Here is a 12500-nt window from a genome sequence, read left to right as displayed (position 1 = left end):
ATGATCTTTAAAATAAACTTAAGGAGGAAGGAAGGGAGGAAGGGAGGAGAGAAGGAAAGAAGGAGGGAGGAAGGAGGGAAGGAAGGAAGGAGGGAGAAAGGAAAAGAGAAAGGAAGAAAGAAAGGAAGGTAGGAATAAGGAAGGAAGGAATGAAAGAAAGAGGGAGGGACGGAGGGATGAAGGAAGGAAAGAAGGAAGGGAGGAGGGAGGGAGGGAGGAAGGATGGAGGGAGGGAGGAAAAAGGGAAGGAGGGAGGGAGAAATGAAAATAAAAAGGTATAAAGAAAGCAAGGAAGAAAGAAAGGAAGGAAGGAACGAAAGAGAGGGATGAAGGAAGGAAGGGAGGAAGGAAGGACGGAGGGAGGGAGGAAGGAAGGAAGGAGGGAGGGAGAAAGGAAAAGAAAAAGGGATGAAGGAAGCAAGGAAAGAAGGACAGGACAGAAGGTAGGAAGGAAGGAAGGAGGGGAGGGAAGAAGGAGGGAGGGAAGGAAGGAAGTACAAAGGAAGGGAGGAAAGAAGGAAGGGAGGGAGGATAGAAGGGAGGAAAAAAGAAAAAGGGAGGGAGGGAGGGAGAAAGAAAGGAAAAGAGGAAGGGAGGAAGGAAGGAAAGAAGGAAGGAAGGAAGGAACAGTCAAAACAGACGGGTTCAATTTGACCCGGGAGGACGACAGGAAGGTAAAATAAAATCATCCTTTCTTTTCTTTTAGAGGAGAGAGTTGGAGTCTCAGCGGCAGCGAGGCTCAGAGATGGACGTGATGCTGACAGAGAAAGACAAGAAGCTCACAGAGAAGGAGGCTTACATCGTCCACTTACAGACAGCGCTGGCAGGAGATCAGCCAATCACACCTGCACCTCAACCACAGGTATCTATAAGCCCTCAAAGGGAGGATAGAAGGGAGGGAGGAAGGATAGAAGGGGAGGAGGGAGGAAGGAAGGACGGAGGGAGGAGGAAGGAGGGAGGAGGGAGGGAAAAAGGAGGGAGGGAGGAAGGATGGAGGAAAGAATGAAGGAGGGAGGGAGGGAGAAAGGAAAACAGGAAGGAAGGAGGGAGGAAGGAAGGAGGGAGGGAGGGAGAAAGGAAGGGAGGAAGAAAGGAAGGAAGCTAGGAAGGAAGGAAGCTAGGAAGGAAGGATGGAAGGAAGGAGGGAAGGAAGCTTACATCGTCCACTTACAGACAGCGCTGGCAGGAGATCAGCCAATCACACCTGCACCTCAACTACAGGTCAGCATACTCTCGATACACCCTCTAAGGGAGGATAGAAGGGAGGGAGGATAGATAGAAGGAGGGAGGAAGGGAAGGAAGGAAAGAAGGTAGGACGGAGGGAGGGAGGGAGGGAGGAAAGAAGGACAGAGGAAAGAAGGAAGGGAGGAGGGAGGGAGGAAAGGACAGGGAGGAAGGAAGGTAGGAGGGAGGGAGGGAGGAAAAAAGGAAGGAAGGGAGGAAGGAAGGAAAAGAGGAAGGGAGGAAGGAAGGAAAGAAGGCAGGAAGGTAGGACGGAGGGAGGGAGGATGAAGGAAGGAAGGTAGGACGGAGGGAGGGAGGGAGGGAGGGAGGGAGGGAGGGAGAAATGAAGGGAGGAAGGAAGGAAAGAAGGATGGAGGGAGGGAGGGAGGGAGAAAGGAAAAGAGGAAGAAAGTAACGAAGGACAGAGGAAAGAAGAAAGGAAGGTAGGACAGAGGGAGAAAGGAAAGAGGAAGGAAAGAAGGACAGCCTGTCTTTCCTTCTTTCCTTCCTTCCTTCTTTCTTTCCTTCCTTCCTTCCTTCCTTCCTTCCTTCCTTCCTTTCATCTGTCTTTCCTTCTTTCCTCCTCCATCTTTTTAATGATCCGACCTCATCAGATCAATTTGTATGTGGCCCTTGAATGAAAATGAGTTTGACCCTTCCGACATACAGGAAGTGTCTCTCTCCTCCACTTCCTGTTGCTCAGTGCTGCTGCTGTATGATGATGATGATGATGATGATGATGATGATGTCATCCTCAGGTGACGGAGGAGGGCGGGGCGATGCAGGAGCTCCAGCTGCTGGTGCAGAGCCTCACCAGGAAGGTTGGAGAAGCAGACGAGCGCTACAGTTTGCTGCAGGAGCAGACGGAGAGTCTGAAGGAGCTGCTGGACTCAGAGAAGGAGCAGTACGGCCAGAAGGAGACCATGTACAAGCAAAACGTAGGTCCTTCCTTCCTTGCTTCCTTCCTTCCTTCTTTCCTCACTCCCTCCCTCCCTCAGTACGGCCAGAAGGAGACCATGTACAAGCAAAACCTAGGTCCTTCCTTACTTGCTTCCTTCCTTACTTCCTTCCTTCCCTCCCTCTTCCCTCATTTTCTCCTTCCTTCCTTCCTCCATCCTTCTTTCTTTCCTCTGTCCTTCTTTCGTTCCTTCCTCTTGTCCTTTCTCCTTCCTTCCTTCCTTCATTCCTTCCTCCCTTCCTTCTTTCCTCTGTCCTTCTTTCCTTCCTTCCTCTTGTCCTTCCTTCCTTCCTTCCTTCCTTCCTTCCTTCCTTCCTTCCTCCCTCCTTTACTTCCTTCCTTCCTTCCTTCATTCCTTCCTTCATTCCTTCCTCCCTTCTTTCCTTTTCTCCCTTCCTTCTTTACTTTCCTTCCTTCCTTCCTTCCTTCCTTCCTTCCTTCCTTCCTTCCTTCCTTCTTTCCTTCCTCCCTCCCCTCCTTCCCTCCCTCCTCCCTTCCCTCCTTCCTTCTTTCCTTCCGTCCTCCCTCTCTCTTTCTTACCTTCCTCCCTTCCTTCCTTCCTCCCTTCCTTCTTTCCTCTGTCCTTCCTTCCTTCCTTCCTTCCTTCCTTCCTTCCTTCCTTCCTTCCTTCCTTCCCCTTTCTTACCTACCTTCCTCCCTTCCTTCTGTACTCTGTCCTTCTTTCCTCCCTCCCTCCTCCCTTCCTTCTTTCCTCTGTCCTTCTTTCCTTCCTTCCCCTCTTTTTCTTTCTCCCTCCTTCCTTCCTTCCTTCTTTCCTCCCTCCCTCCTTCTTTCTTTCCTCCCCCTACCTTCCTCCCTTCTTTCTTTCCTCTGTCCTTCTTTCCTTCCTTCCTCTTGTCCTTTCTCCTTCCTTCGTTCGTTCCTTCGTTCCTTCCTTCCTCCCTTCCTTCATTCCTTCCTCCCTTCTTTCCTCTGTCCCTCTTTCTTCCTTCCTCTTGTCCTTTCTCCGTCCTTCCTTCCTCCCTTCCTCCTTCCCTCCTTCCTTCCTTCCTTCCTTCCTTTCCTCCTTCCTCTATCTCCCTTTCTTCCTTCCTTCTGTCCATCCTTCCTCCCTCCCCCTTTCTTACCTACCTTCCTTCCTTCTTTCCTCCCTCCCTCCTTCTCTTTCTTTCCTCCGCCCACCTTCCTTCCTTATCTCTTTCCTCCTTTCCTCTCTCCTTTCCCTCCTTTCCTTCCTCCCTCTCTTCCTTCTTTCCTTATCTTCCTTCTTTCCTTCCTTCCTTTCTCTCTCCTTCCTTCCTTCCTTCCTCCCTTCCTCCCTTCCTTCCTCCTTTCCTCCCTCCTTCCTCCCTTCCTTCCTTCCTTGTGTTTAATATTGTAATAACCACCCTGATGTTGTGTTTATATATATATTTCAGATCCAGACGTTTAAAGACATCCTCCTGCAGAAAGACAACCAGCTGATGGAAATCAACCAGCAGCACGAACAGGAACTCTTCAAGTTAGCAGCCAAGTCTGACGCCAGCGCTGATTTAGAGCAGGTTTGACTCGTCCTTCTTTCTTCCTTCCTTCCTTCTGTCTGTCCTTCCTTCCTCCCTTCCTCCCTTCCTCCCTTCCTTCCTTGCTTCTTTCCTTGCTTCTTTCCTTTCTCCCTCCCTTCTTCCTCCCTCCTTTCCTTCCTTCGTCCCTCCCTCTGTCTTTCTTTCCGTCTTTCCTTCCTCCTCCCTCCTTCTTTCCTTCTTTTCTTTCTTCGTACCTTCCTCCCTTTCTCTTTTCCTTTCTCCCTCCTTCCATCCTTCCTGCCTTCCTTCCTACCTCCTTCTCTCTTTCTTTCCTTCCTCTCTCTTTCTTCCCTCCCTTCCTTCCTTCTTTCTCCCTTCCATCCATCCTTCCTCCCTCTCTTCCTTCCTTCTTTCCTTCCTCCCTCCTTCTCTTTCTTTCCTCCCCCCTAACTTCCTTCCTCCCTCCTTTCCTTCCTCCCTTACTTCTTCCCTCCCTCCCTTCCATCCTTTTTCCTTCCTCCCTCCCTTCCTTCCTTCTTCCTCCCTTCCATCCTCCCTCCTTTCCTTCCTTCCTCCCTCCTTCTCTTTCTTTCCTCCCCCTACCTTCCTTCTTTCCTTTCTCCCTCCCTCCTTCCTTCTTTCCTTCCTCCCTCCCCCTTACCTTCCTCCCTTCCTTCCTTCTGTCTGTCCTTCCTCCCTCCTTCTCTTTCTTTCCTCCCCCCTACCTTCCTCCCTTCCTTCTTCCTTCCTTCCATCCTTTTTCCTTCCTCCCTCCCTTCTGTCCTTCTTCCTTCCTTCTCCCTCCCTTCCATCCCTCCTCCTTTCCTACCTTCTTCCTCCCTTCCTTCCTTGACTCGAGGACAACAGGAAGGTTAAAGCCAAATATCTTGATATCGATATATAACTATGATTTCACACTTATTTAAAATTTAAAGTGCAGCAACAGTCAAAAATAAGCATTATTTAATCTTGATTTTATATGATTGTGACTTTTTCCTGTGAGAGGTTCTTTATAAATAACCTTACTTACTTTTATTGTGAAAGTCTGTAATTGAGGCTAAAAGGTTTAATTCTGTTCCAGTGAAGCTGAAGACTTCCTGTTCGACGGCCAAGTTACTGCTTAATTTAACATTATGACGTGTGTGTGACTGTTACTGTAAGTTAAACCTCTTTTTCTCTCTTTTTATTCCCTCCTTCTTCAGCTTTTAAAGGCTCTAAAACAGAAGCTTCATGAGAAGGAGGAAGTGCTGTTGGGGAAAACTCAGGTCATCGATGTTCTCCAGAGCGAAGTGGACGGCAGAGACAAACAGATAAAGGTAAAAGAAAGATCCACCTTAAATACATCCACCTTAAATACATCCACCTTAAATACATCCACCTTAAATATATCTACTTACTTCATCCTAGTGCTGGAAGGTTCACACTGAATACTGGTGTAAGGAAGGAAAGGAGGGAGGAAGGAAGGAAGGAAGGAGGGAAGGAAGAAGGAAAGGAGGGGGTAAGGAAGGAAAGGAAGGAGGAAAGAAGGAGGGAAGCAAGGAAGGAAGGAAAGGACGGGGTAAGGAAGGAAAGGAGGAAGGAAGGAAGGAAGGAAAGGTGGGGGGGAGAAGGAAAGGAGGGTAGGAAAGGAAGGAAGGAAGGATAGGAGGGAGGAAGAAAAAAGAAGGGAGAAAAGGAAGGAAGGAAAGGAAGGGAGGGAGGGGGAAAGGAAAAGAAGAAGGGATGAAAAATACTGTGATATACAGTGAAACAGCTTTTATTTTGAAAAATACCGTCATATACAGTGAAACCATATAGTACTACTTCATCCTCTCGTAAGAAAGGAAAGAAGGAAGAAAAGGAAGGAAGGAAAGGAAGGGAGGAAGGAAGGAAGGAAAGGAAGGGAGGGAGGAAGGAAGGAAGGAAAGGAGGGAAGAAGAAGGAAAGGAGGGAGAAAAGGAAGCAAGGAAGGAAGGAAAAATACCATCATATACCGTGAAATCGCTTTTATTTTGAAAAATACAGTGAAACCATATAGCACTACTTCATCCTCTCCTCTCTCTCCCCCGTCAGGAGCTGATGGAGCGTCTGCGTCGGCTCCAAGTTGAGCGCGAGAGCCTGGAGTCCAAGATGGAGGCGGAGAAGCACGTGATGCGAGCGCAACTCCGCGACCTGATGGAGAAGCAGCAGGCGGAGGTGCGTCGACTCTCCGAGCAGCATCAGGCTCAGACGGAGGAAGCCCAGCGAGAGCTCCTGCAGCAGCTGGAGGAGCTGAGGAGGAGCTCGGCCGCAGCGACGCCAGGAAGTCAGGAAGCTACAGGAAGAGGAAACGGAGCCGCTGACTCTGCCTCCGTCCAGAGGATCGCTGATCTGGAAGGTTCGTATAAATCAGGGGGGTCAAACATGAGGCCTGCGGGTCAGATTAGGGCCGCCGAGGGGGAAGATACGGCCCACTTGCCATCCTGTGTTCTTTTCCTTCCTTCCTTCCTTCCTTCTTTTCTTCTGTTCTTCCTTCCTTCTGTCCTTCCTTCCTACCCTCCTTTTTCCTTTCTTCACTCCTTTCTTCGCTCCTTCCTTCCTTCTTTCCATCTGTCTTTCCTACCTTCCTAATTTCCTTTCTTCTTTCCTTCCATCTGTCCTTCCTACCTTCCTTTTTTCCTTCCTTCCTTCTTTCCTTGCTTCCTCCCTTTCTTCCTTCCCACCTTCCTTTTTTCGTTCCTTCCTTCCTCCCTTCCTTCCTTCTGTCCTTCCTTCCATCTGTCCTTCCTACCTTCCTTTTTTCCTTTCTTCGTTCCTTCCTTCCTTCCTTCCATCTGTCCTTTCTTCCTTCTGTCCTTCCTATCTTCCTTTTTTCCTTTCTTCCCTCCTTCCTTTTTGTCTGTCCTTCCTTCCTTCCTTCCTTCCTTTTTGTCTGTCCTTCCTTCCTTCCTTTCTTCCTTCTGTCCTTCCTTCCATCTGTCCTTCCTACTTTACTTTTTTCCTTCCTTTCTTCCTTCTGTCCTTCCTACCTTTCTTCCTTCTGTCCTTCCTACCTTTCTTCCTTTCATCTGTCCTTCCTACCTTCCTTTTTTCCTTTCTTCCTTCCTTCCTTCCTTCCTTCCTTTCTTCCTTCTGTTCTTCCTTTCTTCCTTCTGTCCTTTCTTCCATCTGTCCTTCCTACCTTCCTTTTTTCCTTTCTTCGTTCGTTCGTTCCTTTCTTCCTTCTGTCCTTCCTACCTTCCTTCCTTCCTTCCTTCTGTCCTTCTGTCCTTCCTACCTTCCTTTTTTCCTTTCTTTGTTCCTGCTTTCCTTCCTTCCTTCCTTCCTTCCTCTTTCTGTCCTTCCGTCCTTCTGTTCTTCCTACCTTCCTGTTTTCCTTCCTTCCATCTGTCCTTCCTTCCTACCTTCCTTCCTTCCTTCCTTTTTTCCTTCCTTCCATCTGTCTCTCTGTCTTTCACTGTCTGTCTTTCCTACCTTTCTTCCTTCCTTCCTTCCTTCCTTCCTTCCCTCCATCTTTTTAATGATCTGGTCCGCATTGATTGTTTCAAATGATCCTGTCTCAAATCATTTAACAGATTATTATTAATAACGATCGTCGGAGTGATTCTGTAGTCGTTGTTGTTTCATCAGTCGAGTTTCTCTCTTTCATTCTTATATTTCAGCTCAAGCCAAGCAGAAAACAGAAGAAGCCAGCAGATCAGAAGCCAAGTTCCTGAAGATGAAAGCTTGGTCGAAGTCACGCATCAGACAGCTGGAGGAGGAGCTGAAGAAAAGCCAGGTTAGATCTGATACCCCCCCCCCCCCAACCCCAAAATGTGTTATTCACCAATGTTCATATTAAGACTAAATTATTATTAACCCTCCTGTTGTCCTCGAGTCAAGGAAGGAAAGGAGGGAGGAAGAAGGAAGGAAAGGGAGGAAGGAAGGGAGGAAGAAGGAAGGAAAGGGGGGAGGGAGGAAAGAAGGACAGAAGGAATGGAGTAAGGGAGGAAGGGGGGAGGAAGGAAGGCAGATAGGAGGGAGGAAGGAAGGGAGGAAGAAGGAAGGACAGGAAGGGATGGAGGAAGGTAGGGGGGAAGAAGGAAGGTTGGAGGGAGGGAGGAAGGAAGGGAGGCAGGAAAGGAGGAAGAAGGAAGGAAAGGAGGGTGGAAGGTTGGAGGGAGGGAGGGAGGAAAGAAGGAAGCAGGGAAGGAAGGAAGGGATGGAGGAAGGTAGGGGGGAGAAAAGAAAGAGAGACAGAGAAAGGAAGGAAGGAAGGAAGTAAGGAAAGAAGGACAGAAGGAAGGAAGGAAAGAAGGAACAGTCTTTCCTTCCTTCTTCCTTCCTCCCTCACTCCCTCCTTTCCTTCCTCCCTTCCACCCTCCTTTCCTTCCTTCTTCTTCCTTTTTTCCCTCCTTTCCTTCCTTCTTCCTCCTTTCCTTCCTTCTTCCTCCCTCCCTCCCTCCTTTCCTTCCTCCCTTCCACCCTCCTTTCCTTCCTTGTACATCAACTAACTGTGAATCACTAAATGAACCTGTGTGAAAGCTTCTATATGAATAAAGTTTTAATTGATTGATTGATTGATTGATGGATATGTCCTCCGTGTCCCGTTCAGGCTGGAGTCGCCCCCCCTGACCTCACCGCCCTGCGGAGTCACGTCACGGCGCTGGAGGAAGAAAGAGAAGAGAACTTGTGGAAAGTGGAACAATACGAGGAGCTGAAAGCAAAGAATGGTACCGAAAGAGTTAAAACAGGAAGTGGCTGCTTGCTACTTTCCTTCCTTCCTTCCTTCCTTCCTTCCTTTCTTCCTTTTGTCCTTCCTTCCATCTGTCCTTCCTTTCATCTGTCCTTCCTCTCTTCCTTCCTCTCTTCCTTCCTTCCTTCCTTCCTTCCATCTGTCTTTCCTACCTTTCTTCCCTCCTTCCTTTTGCCTGTCTTTCCTTCCTTTCTTCCCTCCTTCCTTGTCCCTGTCTTTCCTTCCTTGTGGTAAACTGACTACCTCTCTCTCTCTTGTGTATTCTCTGCTAGACATGCTGGAGGCCAAGCTGGTGGTTTACGAGGAGCAGCAGAGGACGCTTCAAGCAGACCTGGAGCAGTTCACCAAGAGAGCTGCGTCTCAGGTATTCTCCTCCTTTCCTCCTTCCCTCCTTTCCTCCTTTCATCCTTCCCTCCTTTTTTCCTTCCTTCCTTCCTTCCTTCCTACCCTTCCTTTATTTCCTCCTCCTTTCCTTATTCCTTCCTTCCTACCTTCCTGTATTCCCTCCTCCTTTCCTTCCTCTTTTCCTTTTTCCCTCTACCTCCTACCTTCCTTCCTTCCTCCCTCCTCTCTCTTTCGTCCGTTCCTTCTGTCCCCCCTTCCCCCTCCTTTCCTTCCTTCCTCCCTCCTTCTCTCTTTCGTTCCTTCCTCTCTCTTTCCTCCCTTCCTCCTTCCTTCCTTCCTTCCCTCCCTCTGTCCTTCTTTCCTTCCTTCCTTCCTCCCTTCCTCTTTTCCTTTTTCCCTCTAACCTTCCTACCTTCCTTCCTCCCTCCTTCTTTCCTTCGTTCCTTCCTTCCCTCCTTTTTAATGACCCACTATGATGTAATCCTGCTCACTTATTTCCCGTCTCAGGTATTCTCCTCCTTTCCTCCTTTCCTCCTTTTTAATGACCCACTATGATGTAATCCTGCTCACTTGTTTCCTTGCTTCCTTCTTCTCCTTCTTGGGGCCCCAGGCGAGCGAGTCGGGCAGCGCTGACGACACTCAGAGCCAGGTCCTGGAGTGGCAGGAGATGGTGTCGGAGGCGGTGAGCGCCAGAGACCGAGCCAGGGAGGAGAAAGCTGCGATGGTCCTCCGCATCAGCCACATGGAGGAGGAAAGAGAGGGTAAGAGCCGAGCTAGAGGATGAAACCACTCGGGATGAACGAGGCTTTTTAATTTCATTCTTTAACCCACCAAGATGAACTTTTCAAATTTGTGGGATTTTTCCTTTTTTTAGTTTTATCCCACAAATGTTCCCATCAGTCCTCATCACTACACATTTACTCTCATCTATCAGAGGACAGAAGGAAGAAAGGGAGGGAGGGAGGAATGAAGGAAGGAAGGAAGGAATGAAGGAAGGAAGGAAGGAAAGACAGACAGAAGGAAGAAAGGGAGGAAGGAAGAATGGGAGGAAGGACAGATGGAAGGAAGGATAGAAGGAAGAAAGGGAGGAAGGACAGATGGAAGGAAGGAAGGGAGGGAGGAAGGAAGGAAGGACAGAAGGAAGAAAGGGAGGAAGGACAGATTGAAGGAAGGGAGGGAGGAAGGAAGGAAGGACAGAAGGATGAAAGGAAGGATAGAAGGAAGGAAGGAAGGAAGGAAGGACAGATGGAAGGAAGGATAGAAGGAAGGATAGAAGGAAGAACAGGAGGAAGGACAGATGGAAGGAAGGGAGGGAGGAAGGAAGGAAGGACAGAAGGATGAAAGGAAGGATAGAAGGAAGGAAGGACAGAAGGAAGGACAGATGGAAGGGAGGGAGGAAGGAAGGATAGAAGGAAGAAAGGGGAAGGACAGATGGAAGGAAGGGAGGAAGGACAGAAGGAAGAAAGGGAGGGAGGGAGGAATGAAGGAAGGAAGGATAGAAAGAAGGAAGGAAGGATAGAAGGAAGAAAGGGAGGAAGGACAGATGGAAGGAAGGGAGGGAGGAAGGAAGGAAGGAAGGACAGAAGGAAGAAAGGAAGGATAGAAGGAAGGAAGGAAGGAAGGACAGATGGAAGGAAGGAAGGACAGAAGGAAGAAAGGAAGGATAGAAGGAAGGAAGGAAGGAAGGACAGATGGAAGGAAGGAAGGCCAGAAGGAAGAAATGATAGAAGGAAGGAAGGATAGAAGGAAGAACGGGAGGAAGGACAGAATTTTTTAATTTCATTCTTTAACCCACGAAGATGAACTTTTCAAATTTGTGGGATTTTTCCTTTTTAGTTTTATCCCACAAATGTTCCCATCAGTCCTCATCACTATACATTTACTCTCATCTATCAGTAGCTCGTACTCCAAGTATATTCAGTTAGTTTTAGTTTTCATTAACTATAAGAACCCTGGAGAACTTCCTCCACCATGAAAAACACAATAGTGTAAAACAAACACTAGTCAGCCTTCAGACTTCATTCATAAATCTCAATTTTAACTCAGTTTTAAAGGGACTTAGCTTTAGCTCAACGAACTGTCAATGCTTATCAAACTACTACATACTTTAAGGAAGGAAGGAAGGAAGGAAGGAAGGGAGGGAGGACAGAAGGAAGAAAGGGAGGAAGGACAGATGGAAGGAAGGGAGGAAGGACAGATGGAAGGAAGGACAGAAGGAAGAAAGGACAGATGGAAGGAAGGGAGGAAAGACAGATGGAAGGAAGGACAGAAGGAAGAAAGGACAGAAAGAAGAAAGGATAGAAGGAAGGAAGGAAGGAAAAAAGGAAGGAAGGAAGGACAGAAGGACGAAAGGGAGGGAGGGAAGAAGGAATGGATAGAAGGAAGAAAGGGAGGAAGGACAGATGGAAGGAAGGACAGATGGAAGGAAGGACAGAAGGAAGAAAGGATAGAAGGAAGGAAGGAAGGAAGGACAGATGGAAGAAAGGAAGGAAGGACAGAAGGAAGGAAGGACAGATGGAAGGAAGGAAGGACAGAAGGATAAAAGGATAGAGGGAAGAAAGGAAAGACAGGCAAAAAGAAGGAAGGAAGGAAGAAAGGGAGGAAGGACAGAAGGAAGGAAGAAAGGGAGGAAGGACAGAAGAAAGAAAGGGTAGAAGGAAGAAAGGGAGGAAGGACAGATGGAAGGAAGGACAGAAGGAAGAAAGGAAGGACAGAAGGAAGAAAGGGAGGAAGGAAGGAAGAAAGGGAGGAAGGAAGTCTCTAATCCCACACAGACCAAACGCTGCCACCCTCCACCATGAAAGCCACAGTGCTGTTATTGAAGTATGATGTCACAGTATGATGTCACAGTATGATGTCACACTGAGAGCTGTTTCTAATATTTGGTCTCCTCTCTCTGACTTTAACGAGGCGGACTCAACATTAGAAACACTTCCTCCAGTTTAACTAACTAGTATCAACCAATAAACAACCAACTGAGTTCAAATCTCACCTCCTAACACTCCTCCATGTTTGATACCACAGCCATGGAGACTTTATGTTCTTACTCCATGTTAAACTAACATACTTTAAGGAAGGAAGGGAGGGAGGATAGATGGAAGGAAGGAACGAAGGAAGGCAGGATGGAAGGAAGGACAGAAGGAAGGGGGGAAGGAAGGACGGACAGAAGGAAGAAAGGATAGAAGGAAGAAAGGGAGGGAGGGAGGAAGGACAGATGGAAGGAAGGACAGAAGGACGAAAGGAAGGACGGAAGGAAGGATAGAAGGAAGAATGGCAGGAAGAAAGGGAGGAGGGACAGACGGAAGAAAGGGAGGAAGAACAGATGGAAGGAAGGACAGAAGGACGAAAGGAAGGACAGATAGAAGAAAGAAAGGACAAGGACAGATGGAAGAAAGGGAGGAAGGACAGATGGAAGGAAGGATAGAAGGAAGAAAGGGAGGGAGGAAGGAAGGGAGGAAGGACAGATGGAAGGAAGGACAGAAGGAAGAAAGGACAGAAGGAAGAAAGGAAGAAAGAAGGATTGAAAGACAGAAGGAAGAAAGGAATGAAGGAAGGCAGGGTGGAAGGAAGGGAGGAAGGACAGAAGGAAGAAAGAAAGGAAGGACAGATGGACAGATGGAAGGAAGAAAGGAAGGAAGGATAGAAGAAAGGACAGATGGACAGATGGACGGAAGGCCAGATGGAAGAAAGGATAGAAGGAAGAAAGGAAAGAAGGAAGGAATGAAGGAAGGAAGGAAGGATGGAAGGAAGGAAGGACAGATGGAAGGAAGGACAGAAGGAAGAATAGAAGGACAGATGGAAGGAAGGAAGAAAGGAA

At 48.1% G+C, this 12500-nt stretch overlaps 1 protein-coding gene across 1 annotated transcript in view; it reads left to right on the top strand.

Annotated features, from left to right (window-relative positions):
- Nucleotides 1-12500, top strand: part of LOC128366800 (golgin subfamily B member 1-like) — a 51843-nt gene that overhangs the window by 11070 nt on the left and 28273 nt on the right. The window contains exons 6-14 of the mRNA XM_053327602.1: nt 707-862; nt 1983-2162; nt 3562-3684; nt 4848-4961; nt 5698-6001; nt 7266-7381; nt 8198-8315; nt 8611-8702; nt 9294-9444. Of these exons, the coding sequence (XP_053183577.1) occupies nt 707-862; nt 1983-2162; nt 3562-3684; nt 4848-4961; nt 5698-6001; nt 7266-7381; nt 8198-8315; nt 8611-8702; nt 9294-9444 (1354 nt within the window). The remainder of the gene's footprint in view (nt 1-706; nt 863-1982; nt 2163-3561; nt 3685-4847; nt 4962-5697; nt 6002-7265; nt 7382-8197; nt 8316-8610; nt 8703-9293; nt 9445-12500) is intronic.

The sequence above is a fragment of the Scomber japonicus genome, chromosome 1 (genome assembly GCF_027409825.1).
Source record: "Scomber japonicus isolate fScoJap1 chromosome 1, fScoJap1.pri, whole genome shotgun sequence".
NCBI classification, from domain to species: domain Eukaryota; kingdom Metazoa; phylum Chordata; class Actinopteri; order Scombriformes; family Scombridae; genus Scomber; species Scomber japonicus.
The sequence above is the reverse complement of the archived record's forward strand: the minus strand, read 5'-3'. Positions and strand labels throughout refer to the sequence as shown.